Raw genomic sequence first — 18,827 nt, 5'->3', positions numbered from 1 at the left:
CCTGTGCTGTGCTGCCCTGTACTGTGCTGTCCTGTCCTGTACTATCCTATCTTGTGCCACGCTGTGCCGTGCTGTGCTATGCTATGCTGTACTATCCTGTCCTATACTGTGCTGTCTTATGCTTATCCTAACTATACACTTCAGATCCAGATACATTTCCTTGAATGACTGACATTCTGGTTAGTTGATTGATTAGCACACGGGCTGCTTGATGGATGAAGTGATTGACTGATGAGGTCCATGTTCATACTCACATCGGAGCAGCTCTCTGCAGATCTGCTGAATGTGCGTCTCTGACATCTCCCTCCCCTGCAGAGGTCAGAGAGCACGTGTCAGAGGGGACATACCACTGCATGTGCACTGTATGCATGGTTGTAGGTTTGACGTCTGGTTGTCTATTTGCGTGTGTGCAGGTATATACTGGTGTATGTATCTGTGTGCTGCAGTGTGCTGTCTCCTTCTCGACATGCGGGTACTCACAGGTCGTCCCTCTTGTCCAGGGACCCCCGGGAGCCCTGCGTCCCCAGGGTGACCCCGGGGTCCGGAGGGACCGGTCTGGCCTGGCACCCCTGGCTGGCCCTGGTGGCCCCCTGGACCCCGCTCCCCCGTTTCCCCCAGAGTCCCTCTCTGCAGCCACACAAGCCTGCGGTCAGTGGGCTTACACACTACAGCATGCCAGCATAACATACAGAGCCATGATTGGCTGATTTGAGCACATTTGGTGGAACTTTCATTAAATATCGAGTCAAGTCATCAATTTTTATACACCATTTATACTGTTTTTAAAGACACTATAGGCCTATTATTTACACAATTGGTTTAGAAGCGCACTCAGTGACTGAAGCGTAAAAATGTACCTCTCCTTTTTGTCCAGAGGGCCCAGAGGATCCCTGCAAAGGAACGTCAGCACAATAGAATGTAAAAGGAGACTAGACGAAAAAGTTGACAAAAAGTAAAGTCAAACGCTGTTTGGATTAGAAACAGTCGAACACAGCTGTGCGGCGAAACACGAAACGACGTTTTTGTCAAGAAGACAAAATGAACACGCATTGACATGGGGAAAACGTTCTCTGCTCTCAAACTCTTTTGATTACATGTTATATATGGAACACCATCTGCAACGTGGTCAGATCATTTGAACACACAAAGAACCCCTGTCACTTCCCAGCCCAGACAGCAAGTATGAAGAAACTGTTCCAGGAGGATTTATTTTCACTATTTGTCTCATAGCATTAGAACAAAGACTTCTAATTCCTAGACTTGCTTTGAAATGCTGGGTGTGGTATTAACGTGATAGATGTTGCCTTGTGCATGACACGTATGTCAGAAAGGGTACTTACTGGTGTTCCAGGTAGGCCATGTTCTCCTCTCTCCCCCTTCATTCCCTACAACAACAGGACATCAGGGTCGTTACAGACGACATGCAAGCAGACAGCTGGGTCCAGTGTAACTGTATGCTAACATCACAGCTGGAAGCGGTTGTCATGAAATTCAATGAAGAATCCTGGTTTAGCGTAAAAGGAATACCCCCCAAAAATTACAAAACATAGGAAATGAAAAATCACATCTGTCATATTTCCGTGACTTGGAATCAAGATGCTGCTCAACACAATTCCACTCTGGCCAAACGATTGGTCTGGCCACCATTTGGAAGACGTTTGTAAACCAAATATCCGATTAGGCTACTATGCAAACTACTGGCAGGCCTTCATCGATGGAAAACATAACAGCAACTGGTCATGTTTTCCGAAAGCAATGTCTGGTGAGCAATTAAGGTAGGACAGGGTTTTGAAATGCGTTCAACAGTTAAACAAGCACATGCAAAAGCTCAACCATATTTGTCAGTTAAAGTCAGAAAAATGGCTAAATGATCAAACGGACTGAATGCTGGAAATATGTGGAATTCCATCTCAACTAACACAAGAATCAAATAAATCCATCCACATTGTGAGGTAATTGTCACCAGGCTTTTCATGTGGAGTATTTGCAGAAGTAAGATTATCAGGAACTCTTCTCTATCCCCTCTGGAAGCTCCACATTTCCTCTCCAGTGTTTTGGTGGTTTCCTTCCTATAATTACTTCTACTACAGAACTGTAAACCAATTTTGAACAGTGTTATTGTGCTTGAGTCCCTCATGTTAGATCTGAACAGTGTTATTGTGCTTGAGTCCCTCATGTTAGATCTGAACAGTGTTATTGTGCTTGAGTCCCGCATGTTAGATCTGAACAGTGTTATTGTGCTTGAGTCCTGCATGTTAAATCTGAACAGTGTTATTGTGCTTGAGTCCCTCATGTTAGATCTGAACCCAATCAGGATGTTAGATCTGAACCCAGTCAGGATGTTAGATCTGAACCCAGTCAGGATGTTAGGTCTGAACCCAGTCAGGATGTTAGAGCTGAACCCAGTGAGGATGTTAGGTCTGAACACAGTCAGGATGTTAGGTCTGAACCCAGTCAAGATGTTAGGTCTGAACCCAGTCAGGATGTTAGATCTAAACCCAGTCAGGATGTTAGGGCTGAACCCAGTCAGGATGTTAGATCTGAACTCAGTCAGGATGTTAGGGCTGAACCCAGTCACGATGTTAGAGCTGAACCCAGTCAGGATGTTAGGTCTGAACCCAGTCAGGATGTTAGATCTGAACCCAGTCAGGATGTTAGATCTGAACCCAGTCAGGATGTTAGAGCTGAACCCAGTCAGGATGTTAGGTCTGAACCCAGTCAGGAGAGACAGGTACCTCTCCCCCACTCCCACCAGGGTCTCCCCTCTGCCCCTGGAGAAACAAAGAAGACACAAAGCATGGTCAATGAACATCATCCTCAAACCCCACTATTCTACCCACTGGAAACATCCTCAAACCCCACTATTCTACCCACTGGAAACATCATCCGCTAACCCCACTATTCTACCCACTGGAAACATCTTCATTAATTCTTCGATTAATTTTCAAGATCAAATTCGATACATTGAAAAGACATGGCAAGCAGTAGTGTTCCTAAGAATGGAACATTAAAGCATGTTAGTCAGTAGTGGAGTGGCAATAAACTATAAATACCAGTAAGGCTAAATGATCTGGTTTTAACTGGATTCTATTAACCCTACCAGTAAGGTAAAGCCTCTAGGCAATTAATTATTTTCATCTTGTGAATGAGCTGCTTGTTTGCCGGAGTATGAATTATTAAACGTTAATGGAGGTAAATATGGGAAAACAGCTCACCGTTTAAAGTAAGAATCTGGCTCCTTAAAAGTTACTTTAAATGCAGTGTCAGTGCTTTTCCTCTTATTAAAAAAACGACTCCATGTCATCATGGGTGGAAACACAATCCATGTTTATCTACAAACACTGAATCCCTGGTCAACCACACTCCCATAATACACTAGCAGCATGATTACACAGGATTTCACACCAAGAAAGAAACAACGCTTTAAAACAGTCTCAGTCCCTTAATTACGAAACCAGACGGGTCCCCACGCCCAGCCCCTAGGTGGTGCAGCGCCGTGTGACCCCAGGTGACCCCCCAGGCGACCCCCCAGGCGACCCCCCAGGTGAGCCCCCAGGTGACCCCCCAGGTGACCCCCCAGCCATACACACACACAGCTGTGGCAGAGCAGCGCTGGTGTACCTTGTGTCCCTGTAGGCCGGGCATGCCAGGGTGCCCCGGCTGGCCTGGCGTCGCTGGCTCTCCTGGCTTGCCCTTCAACGAAACAAGTGCACACCTCACGAGATGGAAACACACACGGTGTTCTGAAGGTGTTTCTTTAACCGAAACGAAACTTTGCGTCACCAGTGTCAAGTTTGTTTTCCTTTCAGCTTCCTAAACTGAAGCTGTATAAATATCATGTTGTGTCACCGAATGAAAGAACATGGATATTACACCGTAACCACAAATCCAGTGCATTAATAAACTGACCTCATATATACTTTACCTTACATAAAATAGACAATATATGATATGATATCTATATGATCATGTGACTTGTTTACCTCTGGTCCAGGGGGTCCTGGGCTTCCTGGCTGTCCACTGTCACCGTGGTTACCCTTGAACAGAAACACAGAGGAGGTTGGTGTGTGAAGATAACGAGAAAGTCATGAAATGGAGTCATGATCACTTGTTTATGTTCCCTGCAGTTAACCTTTCACTCCTGTAATTGCATATGGTAATATTTCACTTGGCATGAGGTTTAGAGGAATATGCAGATTGAGAGCTGAGCAACAGAATGTGCACATCTAAGACCCGCTATTCCAACACAAACGTTCTTTCCAACACTCGACCGTTTGAAATTGGTCCGTGAAGGGGAAAAACACTGCACACACATCCATAAACTACTACTTCACTCCTGTGCCATTAACCAACACACACTGGCTCTGTCTCACTGGCACGAAAGCTAATGAAAAGTGATTGGGAGACAGGGAGTCCAGACCATAGCAGGCCAGAGCTGTTTCATGTCCACCCAAGGTTCCACTGACGGAGGCAGCCTTAGTCCTGGACCACCACTGACGGAGGCAGCCTTAGTCCTGGACCACCACTTCAGCTGGCGTCTCCAGGATGCTCATGAGATTGTAACATATTTAGCCCAAAGTTATTTTTATGTGCCGAAAATGCTGACCAGAGTCGAGCTACTCGCATCTCTGACGCTCTCTCGTTTGAGGGCTTGCGATGCTTTACACGTGCTGTGTGGCCGTCGCTGACTGACTGCCTCTAGTGGTGGCTTCAGAGTACTACAGGAGGCCAGTACAGACTTGACTCTGACAACACACCACCCATCTGGACACTGGGCGTGACTGTAGACGGGATCAAATGAGAATATGTTGCGGTTATATATATGAGTATATAAGAGTGACTTACTTTAGGTCCAGTTTGTCCGGAAGGTCCAGGAACCCCAGGGAACCCAGGATCGCCCTGGGGAACACAGAACATCTCTTGCTTCTAGAGTCGTATGGCGACAGTATCTGATACACTGACAGTCTGAGTGCAGAATACTTACAGCCGTTCCCATTGACCCTTTAGAGCCCCGTATTCCTGGTAAACCAGCTTCTCCCTGGAATCAACCACAAACCACAAACATGCTCCTCTTAACATGACATCACATTCATTTTCATGTGAACCCAAAGCATCATACAAACAGTGCCCATAGTGAGTACAGCAGGTAGATACCTAAAGGCTGTGAGTGCATAACTCTAACAATAAGCCTCTACAATGAACAGCAAACTGAGTCAAATGAATGTTTGATCATTTTTTACGCAGCCTTTGTTCGTGGCGTGATGATCTCCGTCAGTAAATTTGACGTGGTTTTACCGACACAGCTAGCGCTGAGATTGAGCATGGTTCATGTGAGGACACCCGTTCCTACGTTCCTAAAATCGACATGCTAAATATTCCGACAGCGAGTTCTGGCTTTAAGTGGCCCTTCGCAATTGTCAATATGTGAACATGTGTAGTCGTGGACAGGAGGACAGGAGGAACAGGAACTCACCTTGTATCCCGTAGCACCAGCTGCTCCAGGTTGACCAGGCATACCCTGACACAGGCAGAAACACAGGATATGCATGACAGGATGGATGGATGGATGAAAGAAAGGAAAAAGGATATGTGGATGCACGAGGAGAGATTTATAGATATAGACAGACAGACAGATACACAGATAGCTTTTACATTACTTTACTGGGAAGAGTAGTCAAGACGGCATATCGTCATTTACAATAACAGCCTGGCAACAGCCAACAGGTCTGCCGTAGAGATGGACGCTGGGACGAGACACGTGGAGAAGCGGTAGTGGAGAGCAGACGGCCGGCTCAGGCCTGACGTACAGACCCAGAGAGTCTTCCCCCTCAGAGGGTCTAATGCAGCTACCATACAGCTGCACACGGCACAGGAAGGGACGCTTTTGTTTTCCCTCCGCTGGTTTAATCACAGATGAGATGACCGTCTCCAGACTCTCTCTGGCTTTATCGGCCAGCGGTTTTAATGGCTTTTACAGGATGTTGTTAAAACAAACGTGAATCCCTCTGTAATGCAGACAGCAGTGGGTCTGCGAGGTAGCATTGGGTATCACCACGAGCAGGAAGACAGGGACATGATTGTCGAAACGATACATCGGAGAGACCAATGCAAATAACAGCATGCACTCGAGGTTAACCCGTCGTTGGCCTTATGAAGGAGTGGACAGGTCTGTCCAAAAGACTTACAGCCAGTAATATTCAAACATACTGTGAGGAAATGGTTTTAATCATGCAAAAAAACATTTTTGATAGGTTGTAAATTGTATGCTAACATCTACATAACTGATGGACATGGAAGAAGAGCCCAGTTAGGAGTGAGCCGTCATAAAGTATCGTACCTCAAAGCTATAAAAACAACTTAATGTGTTCCAACTTACAATGTTAAAGAAAGATATTCTCTATGTCTGTGAGTTTGAGCTTTAAGTGAAAACAGCGTAAGGTGTTTCAAACGCCTGAGGGTGAATTCCATGAGTTATATAGATAAATTCAATTTCCATGACAGCTTGCCCATTTTTTTTATGTAGCCATGACAATAACTCAGTTCCTAACAAGAACCATGTGTTAAGAGACCAAAACTAAATAATTTGTACAGAACAACTAAATAATGACTATTGCAAAGAAGTATACCAAATATATCGGATCATTTGTAACAGCATAACCTAACTTAATGTACCAGTGAATAATAAGGCTTGTGTTGACTGTACGCCAAGGGCAGCCATTCAATCCTGTTTTGACAGAACCACAGCAATGCTCATTTTCAGTTCGAGGTACGATCTACGTGCCGACCTGCTCAAAAAACATTTCCTCAGTGTCAAAAACACGCTACATAAGCTTCACCTCGAGCCCTGTCCAACCGTGATCGAGCACTGTCCAACCGTGATCGAGCACTGTCCAACCGTGATCGAGCACTGTCCAACCGTGATCGAGCACTGTCCAACCGTGATCGAGCCCTGTCCAACCGTGATCGAGCACTGTCCAACCATGATCGAGCCCTGTCCAACCGTGATCGAGCACTGTCCAACCGTGATCGAGCACTGTCCAACCGTGATCGAGCACTGTCCAACCGCGTTCCTAGATGAGCTTGATGGAGGAGGGCCTCGAGGATCTCTTCTCCTGATCTCTCCTCCTGATCTCTCCTCCTGATCTCTCCTGATCTCACCTCCTGATCTCTCCTCTTGATCTCTCCTCCTGATCTCTCCTCCTGATCTCTGTTCCTGATCTCTGTTCCTGATCTCTCTTCCTGATCTCTCTTCCTCCCCTCCTGATCTCACCTCCTGATCTCTCCTCCTGATCTCCCCTCCTGATCTCACCTCCTGATCTCTCCTCCTGATCTCTCCTCCTGATCTCTCCTCCTGATCTCACCTCCTGATCTCTCCTCCTGATCTCTCCTCCTGATCTCTCCTCCTGGTCTCTCCTCCTGATCTCTCCTCCTGATCTCTCCCCCTGGTCTCTCTTCCTGATCTCTCTTCCTGATCTCTCCTCCTGATCTCTCCTCCTGATCTCTCCTCCTGATTTCACCTCCTGATATCTCCTCCTGATCTCACCTCCTGATCTCTCCTCCTGATCTCCCCTCTTGATCTCTCCTCCTGATCTCACCTCCTGATCTCTCCTCCTGATCTCTCCTCTTGATCTCTCCTCCTGATCTCACCTCCTGGTCTCTCCTCCTGATCTCCCCTCACCCTCTGGCTACTCAGCCTGTCTCTCCAGCACAGCTTCATGTTCTGCAACTGTCTTCTCCGCACCTCATGGGGTATTATGTGTTTGTTTTGTGCTTATATGCTCCCCTTGGGACGACAAGGGAACCAAATGTGTTTGTGAATGTACAGTTGAGTAAATAAACCGTTTCTAATTGTCGAGCATTTCCAACAAAACTACCTTGAAATAACTCTTGAGTGGGGTTTTCATGATAAGCGGGTGCAGATGTTTGGCTCAGCCCCGCTCAGGCAGTATCTTGAGGGGATTGTAAAAGAACATGGAAACACGTTGCAAAATAACAGACCCTCAGATGCTGCAGAGACATAAAAAGCCATTCCCATGACAATATTCTTCATCAAAGCGCAAGAGGTTGCCTCACTTAACAGATAACAGGAGAACTATCCGCCTACAAACACAAAGACATCCTCTGGTCATGTACAGTGAGCCACAAAAGCCAGTGAGGGAGGCTCATTTAGCTTTCATAAGACCACTGAATGATAGATGCGATGCTGAAACATGTGATGTCAATAAGATTGTATTTAACCACTGAAGGATGCTGATCCTCAAAGTGGAAGGAACGCCTCAACGACCCTTTGAAGGGCTCCGTCTGAACAGACAACATGATCTCGTTCTTACCACTGCAGTCACTTAATCATCCTCAGACTCCCATTAGCTTAGCGCTAAGCTACATCCACGCAAGTCTTTGCCGTGACATCGCCAGTGAGACGTGGCTTTCGATCAGTGTGGGTACGTCGTCAGTTGATCCATCGGTCTGTCAACAGACCAGCTACTAGCTTTGGAGGGTTCACCGTAGCAAAGACTGTGTAAATCTGTTCTGACACAGCTGACTGAATGCTCTGGCAAGCCCACACGGCCCCCGGCCTGCGGAGGTCTGACTCATCCTTCGTAGCGTGGTCCCGTGGCTGAACGTCAGATGTGGCCAAATCGTAAGCTCTGGAGCGATCAGTGGGATAGCCCTGGTTGAACTACTTTCTCCTCCTGAGCAGTTTGTTTCCTGTACCCAGAAGACCGCAGCTTTCATTCAAAGAAAGCACTTCACTGCATTACATTAGGAATGATCCGATTCGTCCCTGTTACGCAATAGTGGTCTTGGAAGAGAGCTGGTGGGGAACTCCCAGCCTGTCGGCTCTCTGTCAAAGGTGCTATCCTCCTCTGTGCTGACTATCCACCCCAGCCCAAGCAGCCTCACGTACCCCTGAGACCGGGAACCGTCACAGCTATTTGTAGAGTTCAGGGCGGTATCCTGTTTCAATAGAAAGCCAAGCACACTTCGATAAACGGTTCTTAAGAAAGATTTGTTGGATCAGATGTTAGTTTATTTCCTCCAGGGACACAATCACACTCATTGAGGGACTTTTTGCACTTGTTGGCTACTTGTAACTGATTTAACTGATTTTACTTGTTGTGAATTATATTATTGTTGCTTGCTTTTCTCCAGGTACACTCTGGGCACTTTCGATGATCATGTTGTTTAATTGTAACTTGTTTAACTACATGCTCTTCTGGTTCCACCCATTGGCCCTTATTCGCTTTTCACAATGTATGCTTCATGTTTTGGCTACCCGCAATGTTTTGGGGGCTATCTCCTTGTTTATGATCATTGACCTATGCACTTTTTGTCAAGCTCTTTCTTGTAAGTCGCTTTGGATAAAAGCATCTGCTAAATGAATAAATGACAAATGTAAATAAAGAACATGACATGGGCATGGTTACGCTCAACCATGACATGGACAACAAGACAGACTGCGGAGGGGGGGGGGAGCTGGTGAGACTAGACAGAGACATCAGACTGCTGATGGTCTCTGCCGTCTGGAAGAGATGACCATTTTGAAGTCGCAGAAGAAGTCAAGTACTCACCGGATGCCCTTCTCTTCCGTCCTGACCAGGGGTGCCCATGACCCCCGCGTCACCCTGGCGACGAGGGCAAACGATGACAACGTTAGTTTGAGCTTTTCAGGAAACATTGTGATCATGCTAAACATTTTGACGTTCCTTATTTGCAGGATAGTTGGAAAGATAAGCTACTAAGGTTTGTCTGTTTTGCATCATCTCCTGTTGGCAATATCCACTGTATGATAAGTCTAGCTCAGGACAAGAAAGGAGTTACAGCAACTGACAGTCTAAACATGCAGTCTGTTCCTCCCCTAAATCCTGTTTCCGTTGCAGAAACCGTTGTGAACATTCAAATGGCAATTTATGTCTGTGACATGGAGAACGGAGTGCATTACACTGGATTTACGACACATTCATCCACCACCTAGATGGTGATGAACTGCTTTGAGTATAATGAGAACCATCTGTCGGAGCCGAATGCCTGGAAACTCTAAATTAGAGCTGAGCTGTGAAGAATTCCCAGGAAACAATAGTGCTAACCTTACTACTAACAGCTTTCATATATTTCCACCGCTGGATGACAGCCAGACTACAACTACTAGTGTCCTAGGGTAGTCCTGTTGGAAGACAGAGGCCAAGCCAAACTTCTGGTTGGTTTTGTCAAGGTCCGTCTCTTCCCTGAGTGAGCTCCCTGTCCTAAGATTAGTCACAGCGAGAACAAACCTTCTGACCGGTCCTCCCCGTGAGCCCATTCTTCCCATCTCTTCCAGGTGAACCCTGAAGTGGAAACAAAAGAAGAAGAAAACATTAGGCTCCATCGATCCATTAGTTCCCCCTCCTGTGACATCTCATATCGGGTCAAATCCTATTTCCAAATTCTGTGGAACAAGTTCACCCTGTACAATGAAACCCACAAGGGTTTCATCGTACAGGCCCCAAATGTTAGTGACTTCAAACTCTTCTTGCCGGGCTGTGTGTACGTACTGGTTCTCCTGCATATCCAGGTGTCCCAGGCAGGCCTTGGTTACCTTTCTCCCCCTATAGAAAGCCAACATGTTCACATGATTAAACACAACCTCAATTACCTAACAGACCAATAAACACAACATGTTGTTTAAAGAGCGGTGCCAGACCCAGGATCTGGTTCTCCACTTGTAACTTGTTTAACTACATGCTCTTCTGGTTCCACCCATTGGCCCTTATTTGCTTTTCACAATGTATGCTTCATGTTTTGGCTACCCGCAATGTTTTGGGGGCTATCTCCTTGTTTATGATCATTGACCTATGCACTTTTTGTCAAGCTCATGTTCCAACATGTTCTCCACTTGACTTGTACATTTTGCAATGCCTGTAAAATACTTACAAATACTAGTAAAATACTAATAAAAAAAAACAGCATTCTCACCGCCTGGCCATCCTTTCCTGGAAGCCCTGCCCCTCCAGGTAGGCCTGAGGCACCCTGGGAAACAAGGAAGACTGTAGACATCACATCCTGTGGACAATATTACCCTCCTTTCTGCTTCTCTGTCTGTAGACATCACTTCCTGTCGACATTACCCTCCTTCCTGCTTGTCTGATTGTAGACATCACTTCCTGTGGACAACATTAACCAGCTCCCTGCTTCTTTGGGGCCCTACCAGCATCTACAGTACAAACCTCATCCTGCAATGTTGTGGTTAGAGTCATTCGTAACAACTGCATCTGGGTAAACTCACAATGACATTAGTCAGACAGGAAGGTTAGTCTGTGGGCCTCAGGTAAAGGATACATCATCAATGACTAGTTGTAAACTGCCTGTCCCCGCCTCTAAGTAAAACCTCGAGTTTCTGGACCAAGTCTTGATGATGTGTCTTTCACCTCATTCTGTGACTTCCTATTGCTTGAGGGTCATACTGTATGTTGATAAGAACGAGTGGAGCTGGTGTGGTCTGATTGGTTGTTTTACAGATAATGGTCGGGCATAAAAGGGAATGTTGACCATAGTTCTCTAACTTGTTTTCACCTCTGGTTTCTACTTGCTCTTTTTCTCTCTTTGAGAATCCTGTTTGTGTAGTTAGGATGTAAAACCAAAATTGTATAACATGGTTGCCTTGTAATCGATGTATTTGTTCTTAAACATCACTTTAACTTAACTTTGACCATTCTTGCTGTAATCGAACCCATCGAGTCAGTGAAATGCAATTCCAGCATATTTGGTTGAATTTAGGTCTTTTGGATGTTTGGTTCAATATAAAAAGCGAACATTCTCTTGTGGGTTTGTCTGTTTGCTAATGAAGCTGGTTGGTGTTGTGCAGAGCAGACGCTTCCTGTGAAGGTCTTAGCCAGCAGAAGAGCAACAACAGCGGCCAGTTTGTGGTCTGACTTGTAACATGCTGTGGCAAACCCCGGAATTCTCTGGAAACCCGCTCTACTCTTTGCCCGTTCTCATAAAGCAGAAGACAGATTATGCTGTGTGATGTGGGATCCATGCCTCCTAACCACCGTTCATTCCCCAAGAACAGTCTGCGTTGCTGGCTTTCCCCAGACAGCTCTTGCATCACTTTGGATTACCTGATTCCTACTACTCTGCTTAATTCAACCACAGCCATGAAACAAAGAGACGGACGTGATCTGCCAGGACTTGCAAGGAAACTCAAAGGGACCTGTCTACCGTTTGAAATGTTTCACTGGTAATTGAGATCAATCTTGGGGTTACCTTTTCACCTGCTTGGCCCATTGGTCCGGGCAACCCAGGAACACCCCTCTCACCCTGAAACCACAAAGCATTGGCATGTAAAACATACATCTATCCAGCTGTTATAGAGAGGTTGTGAAGTGATCATAGAGAGGTTATAAAGTACGAGTCATTAAGTGGTTTAAATGGTAAAAGAGAGGTTAGAAAGTGGTAGATATGTCATAAAGTGGTTTTAGAGAGGATGTCAAGTTAATAATGATTAATAAAGGGGTTCATAAAGGGGTATAACTTGTTTACACACATAGTTAAGAGTGATTATGCCCCCAACACAAAACACCCTTTTATGACCTTCCTACCGAATCACCCAGACTTCCTTGCTCTCCCTTGTATCCTGCCACTCCCCTGGGTCCCTGTCCAAGGACAAAAAAAATGCAACAAAGTTAGACAACATTTTAAGGCACTTAACTGGCGCAAATGCCTAAAACTATGTTTAAACTCCACTATATTTGGCTGTTGATCTATTGTTTTGGGGCAACAACAGTTGGTGGCAAAGTTATCTCATTAAGTAGAAGCAACTATTGAGGAGCCAAATATCAAGCAAACAGTTGGAATGGAAAACACGTTTAACTAAAATGAAGTTGTTTCGTACCTCAACTCCTGGAGGTCCTTGTGCACCTGGAGCTCCTCTGTTGCCAGGGGCGCCCTTCAGTTCACCAGAGGCACAGGAACAAACATTGAGCTTGCAGTCAGACATACACACTTTTCAATCTTTATTCCTGCATTTACCCAAACAGGCAATCAAGGACCCAGCACGGATTGCGAGATGAAACTTCAATTACAACGTGAAAGATTAGACGGCATGTGAGATAGCTACAGTGCACTACCGTATGTTGCTAGCTAACGTCATGGGGCATGGATATGTGGTGCGTTACATAGCGTAGCGTAGCTACAGACTTGTAAAGAACTCCTCAAGGACGTGCCTTTCAGGCAGCCTTGAATGGCTAGCTGTTATCTTCAAAAGGATAATCAATCTCATCAAACGTCGAGCTTTACTCCAGCTTGTATTCAGACGCGGTCATGAAAGTGGTTGAACCCAATTTTCCGTGACTTCTAACACACTCAGAGGCTGTACTTTTATGTCCTGGAGATGAAAAGTGCTGAGCGCCAAGCAATTCATACTTTCATAATTTGATGTCAGGAGTGCATATGAAACGCATTAATGAATTAGTGCTCTCGCTCCTGCTCCGCAGCTGGGATGGAAACCTCAGGCCTAGCGCCGCTCCAGACAGGGAACGCCACACACAGCAACCTTCAGAAACCAACGCTAGCTAACAGCTGCAGCAGGATTACATGGCTATCTTTCAGTTGTGATATGTTGATATCATAAACTATTCAAAATGGCATCTTTGGCTCTTTGTAATGTCTGTCTATACACAAAGGGGAACTTGTGAAAATGAAATGAAGAAAGTAGCCATGAAAAAATGACTGATGCCTCTTTACATCTCACTCTGGACTGGAACTACATTCTGAATTGCATTTTAACACTTAAGCATGCAATAAATGGTCACCGCATCATAGTTTTGTATTGAGTTAACATGCCAAACTAATTCATTAAAAAAACATGTGTCCAATAGTGTCAACAGTAAGTTGATTATTCTTAACATAATTGGCCACTTTTCTTTGTTGGAGACTTTGACTGGAAACTCTAACATTGACATGGCACTGCCGACACTGGCATTAATCTAACCCCATATTCTGGAACTGAACCAAATGGAGCATCTGTCCTCCTGGAGTGGGTGGATGACATTTGCTGTTGGGGCTTGCTTTGTTCCAGACGCTCCGAACACTGAAGGGACCCGCTCTCCCTAGCTCATTAAAAACCCCTACAAGCATGGGAAGAGTTCACAGTAATGAAAGCTTCCTCTTATCTGTAGTTTGGAAAAGCACTTGGGAAAAAAGTCTGTTTTCCCCCCATTCCAGTTCACAAATAACCAATGGTCTCTTTGTTGATACTCTCATGATAGTATGAACTCGGGACCCCAAAGGTCACAGGGACACAGGTTCAGAATCTAACTACAGTCAACACCACTGTAGTACCGACTAGAATGTGTTCAGTGGAGTGGAATGAAGAGAACAGTTCATCCACAAGAAGCTAAAACTGCTGATGCAAGAGCAAAGGACACATGAAGTTTTAGTATTGGTCAGTTACATGAGACACGTGTTCAATTTTTTTTACTATATCGATGCCATGAACTGTTAAGTAATATCAACATTGAGTGTGAAGTTATATAAAAATCTGTAACATAATCTTAATTGTATAGTCATGAGCAAGTTCATAGAAATGAACTTGTACTGTAAATGGGGTGGACATTTAACTTTGCACACTAAATTTCATGGCAAGTGATTTAAATGGTTCCTGTGTTTCTGTTCACTGACAAGGCTTCCCTCTTCCACGCTGAACCACTCCAGTGAAATCGGATTCACATGAAGAATGAGAAGAGCGCCAAAGAAACGGAAGCGCCCCATCACCGCCGAACACTAAATCCCTTTACTGCTCAGTCCATGTACTTTTTTTCACTCCCCTGAGACGTGAGAAAAAAGCACTCCCACAGGAACATCTCCAGATTGCAACAAAACTGGACATCTCTTCACATACTTGAAGCATTTGTCATACTCTTATCCCCATGTCCATCCTAACGTTTTATTTTGTCCTCGTGTCACAATTGGCTTGTTACCTACTGCATGAAGACTAAACCAGATGTATGTTTCCTGCATGTTCAACAGTTGTGTATGTTCATCTATCGACACAAAAGGACACTTTCTCCGTCAAACATCCGTATGACAAAAAAACAAAAAACGGCCCTCCTGCATGGAGTTTGCTGTCTTACTACATTTAGTCATTTAGCAGACGCTCTTATCCAGAGCGACTTACAGTCACTACAACTGATCTGCCCTGCGAATAATGAAATGTAAATGTTCTCCATCTGGCCCTCCTCGTGTGCCCAGTTACCACACCAGCAGGGGCCGTAAACTTGTCTGCTGCCACCCAGTAGAGCAGAGAAGCAGTCCTCCGTGCCACAGCCAGCTGCTTCACACTTTCGCCTTTTGAATACGTGTAAATGTTCTGGAATCCCTCCAAGGCCAATTGTGTCAAGGCAGGGGTTCCATTAGCACCATGCTCGTCAGTAGTGAACGGTTTCTCCTAATGGGCTGTTTAAGTGTTCTGAGTGGCAGTTTCCCTCCTCAAGCCAGCCAGTCCTGCATACACTGAGGAGTTTCCCTTGGCACTCTGAGGTGTCGACGTTCAGGGCAAGAACCTCTCTCACAAGCCTCTTGTCCTCCACTCAATGTGGCCTAAACGGCAGCCAGTATGCGTTTGGTAGACGATTTCTTTGCCAGTTTTTTTTGTAATAATCGAGTACATGAGCTACGTGATGTCGTGTTGAGTACCCTTGTGAGGCTGGTGCTACAGTCTGTCTGTGTGTGTTGTTATATTGAGTATATTGCAGTACTCACAGGCTTACCGTCTGCACCAGCGGGACCAGCCTGCCCGGGGCCTCCCGGCTTCCCCGGCTCCCCCTGAAACAGGCAGACACAGGGTCACACATGTCACAGGGTCAAATATGACACAGGGTCACACGTGACACAGGGTTACAAATGACACAGGGTTACACGTGACACAGAGTTACACGTGACACAGGGTTACACGTGACACAGGGTTACACGTGATGTGACATAAGGTTACACGTGACACAGGGTCTCACGTCTGCTCACCAGCAGATTGATCGTAGCTGGGCTATTCACCCAAGGACAAAGGTTTGGTCTGAACATGGACAGGGACTCACAGGGACTCTACAGGCCAAAGGAGCCCCTGCCCTGATGCTAATTATCGGTGAGGATGATTTCATGGTGTTGTGACATTGGCAAGGACATGACCTCACTGTCTAACCCTGAACCCTGAAGAGTGACCTCTGACCCTGCTCTCACTGAATATAAGTCCTGCCTCTCTCAAACTGCCTCTTCTGTGTTTGAGTTTCTCGCTGTTTGTCTGTCAGCAAAGATGTTCTGCACACACACACTCACACACACACGCACACCTACACACACACGCACACCTACACACACTCACACACACACACACACACACACACACACACACACCTACACACAAACACACACACACACATCCACCTGAAGCTGACTCCCTCTGTGACTGTCCTCTCTCTTCTGACTCATTGCCTGTAATTGTATTGTGACTCTGTGCCTCTCTCCCTCTGCCCTGACTCTGACTCTGTGCCTCTCTCCCTCTGTCCTGACTCACTCTGTGCCTCTCTCCCTCTGTCCTGACTGACTCTGTAGCCTCTAACCTGAGCCTGTCCCTGCCTCCTGGTATCGGTGGAACAGGCTGTTTGAGCTCAGCTCGTCTGTTAGCGAGCCAGTGCCCGCTGCATGCCTCCCAGCACCCTGCCTCCATCATTACACCCATTAAAAACACACGGCTGACCTTATAAACACAACCCTGCCTGCGAACCATGGAACCTTGCTAACCCTATTAAGAGATTTGTTGCTATGGTGACATTTCTCAACGGTACTTTGTAGGGGTTCTTTATGTTGTTGTGTTGCTCTTATCGAGCATGTTTCCCCTCCCTGGTCTCACGGCTCTGGGAACAACACAACGTTGTTTCTGCCTCACTGCAGTAGGTTTCACAAAGGCTGCAGAGGCTTGTAGTTAGCCTTGGGTGCCAGTCTGGTTTTGATTTCATCCGTCAGTTCAGCCCCGCGCCAGAACATTCTGCAAGGCGGAGGCTGTTTCAGAGCCGAGGTTCGATCAGAAACCAAGTTCCAATGGTCTCATCCCGACTGGAACCCCGAGCATCTCACTGGAGCCACGGCCCCATGGCATGCCTTGCTGTGTCAGCACATCTCTCTCAGCGCTGCAGGATCCAATCCAGGCCAGGCTGTGCACCAGACGTCCCAGACACAGGCAGCAGCACAGGCAGCAGCACAGGCAGCAGCACAGGCAGCAGCAGAGCCTGCGGACTAACCTGGGTGCCTTGGAGGCCAGGGGGTCCAGGGGGACACACGCAGGGCTCCGGGGTGGGGTCCACGTCCATCGGGAGATTGGAGCACTGGAACCAAACACAAGCATGTTACTCATGAAAGGCAACACACGTTGTCTCGATGTTATACGATGCAGTCAATGAATGGAGGGAAAGCAGGAGAGCTGGATTGGTAGACCAGGGTCAAAGTTCCATTTTGAAATCCTTTCAATTACTTAGATGTGATAGATTGTTAATGCCTTGCAACCGTTTGTAACGTTTGTCGCAGGCAGACTTTAGCAGCATTTTGAAAGGACTTAAAAACCCATTTGACCCATATCTACAGTTGACTGAATGTGTGTGCGCTTCAGCTAGCCAGCAGCCACTGGAATCTAAGAGAAAGCATTCCTCTCCCATCGTCTTGCAACGCTTATCACTGCAATCTGTACTGGTGCACACAGCCCAGAAGCACTGAGGAAGCATATAGTCACAGCAACGGGAAGCTAGGATGAGTTCTCTGAGGACTTTTAGCCTGAAATAAGTAACAGCATGTCAACAAACATGCCTCCTGTTGTTTCTTAATTTCGCAAGGATTACCGTAACTGTAACCGTACCGAAAACACACTCAAACATTCACCTTGAGCAAAACACTTTGTCTCAGCAAACTATCATAAAATGAAACGGAGCCTTACCTCAGAGAAACTAGATGCGGTTACTTTGTAAGCGAGCAAAGCCATCAGCCAAAACATATATACATACCTCTCCGTCCTGCAAACAAAAGGAGCAAGATGATGTCATGGTCATGGGGCCCCTTTACGGCCTCAATCATACAGTTATAGAACACAACGTGAGCCAATTATCATCAAGGAAGCACAGGCGGAGCATGCCAGAAAGACAGAAAAAAAGAGGGAAAGAGAGAGATTCTGGAGTGCAGCTCAGTGCTAGTTGTGTTTTCTACTGTCTCTCCCCCCCCCCCCTCTCTCTCTCTCTATCTCTCTCTCTCTCTCTCTCTGTCTCTCTCTCTCTATCTCTCTCCCTCTCTCTCTCTCTATCTCTCTCCCCCCCCCTCTCTCTCTCTATCTCTCTCCCTCTCTCTATCTCTCTCTCTCTCTCTCTCTCCCTCTCTCTCTCTCTATCTCTCTCTCTCTCTTTGTTTGGTCTTTCTCAAACTGATATCAAACACAGATAACAAAAACAACCGTCTGGCAGTTCACAGTGTTAGTAGTTTATGCAGTAGCCAAGACAACAGAGCGTTCCTGGCTTCACAAATCCGCTTTGTGGCTGACAGTAGCACGACGATAGAAAATGTGTCTGATAGTGCATATCTGAACACTGGGGCCACTGGGGGGGAGACCAGCACTCAGGAACAGCTTCTCTCCTGTGGCTCACCGGGGGGAGCCTGGGTCACATGGGGTGAGGCCTTTCCACAGGGGCCCAGGTACGATTCCAGACTGATCCCTTTCCTGCATGTCTTCTCCACTCACTCTACTGTCTATGTCTTAACTGTCACTAACCAATAAAACAAAAAATGCCTGGAAAAATGTTTGATACAGGTGCTATACCCAA

At 46.2% G+C, this 18,827-nt stretch overlaps 1 protein-coding gene across 3 annotated transcripts in view; it reads right to left on the bottom strand.

Moving 5' to 3' along the window:
• Positions 1-18,827, bottom strand: part of col21a1 (collagen, type XXI, alpha 1) — a 31,721-nt gene that overhangs the window by 2,658 nt on the left and 10,236 nt on the right. Inside the window, exons 8-27 of one of the 3 annotated variants that reach the window (XM_047028875.1) lie at positions 18,021-18,029; positions 17,268-17,351; positions 15,739-15,801; positions 12,872-12,925; positions 12,579-12,632; positions 12,244-12,297; positions 10,954-11,007; positions 10,533-10,586; positions 10,272-10,325; positions 9,573-9,626; positions 5,474-5,518; positions 4,985-5,038; positions 4,846-4,899; positions 3,984-4,037; positions 3,622-3,693; positions 2,736-2,771; positions 1,341-1,385; positions 858-890; positions 481-665; positions 255-309 (exon numbers count right to left, since the gene is read on the bottom strand). In XM_047028875.1, coding sequence (XP_046884831.1) covers positions 255-309; positions 481-665; positions 858-890; positions 1,341-1,385; positions 2,736-2,771; positions 3,622-3,693; positions 3,984-4,037; positions 4,846-4,899; positions 4,985-5,038; positions 5,474-5,518; positions 9,573-9,626; positions 10,272-10,325; positions 10,533-10,586; positions 10,954-11,007; positions 12,244-12,297; positions 12,579-12,632; positions 12,872-12,925; positions 15,739-15,801; positions 17,268-17,351; positions 18,021-18,029 — 1,167 coding nt within the window. The remainder of the gene's footprint in view (positions 1-254; positions 310-480; positions 666-857; positions 891-1,340; positions 1,386-2,735; positions 2,772-3,621; positions 3,694-3,983; positions 4,038-4,845; positions 4,900-4,984; positions 5,039-5,473; positions 5,519-9,572; positions 9,627-10,271; positions 10,326-10,532; positions 10,587-10,953; positions 11,008-12,243; positions 12,298-12,578; positions 12,633-12,871; positions 12,926-15,738; positions 15,802-17,267; positions 17,352-18,020; positions 18,030-18,827) is intronic. The other 2 variants (XM_047028873.1, XM_047028874.1) reach the window with 2 other exon arrangements.

Source organism: Hypomesus transpacificus, chromosome 11, assembly GCF_021917145.1.
Source record: "Hypomesus transpacificus isolate Combined female chromosome 11, fHypTra1, whole genome shotgun sequence".
Classification (NCBI taxonomy): Eukaryota; Metazoa; Chordata; class Actinopteri; order Osmeriformes; family Osmeridae; genus Hypomesus; species Hypomesus transpacificus.
This window is presented reverse-complemented; position numbering and strand designations above follow the sequence as displayed.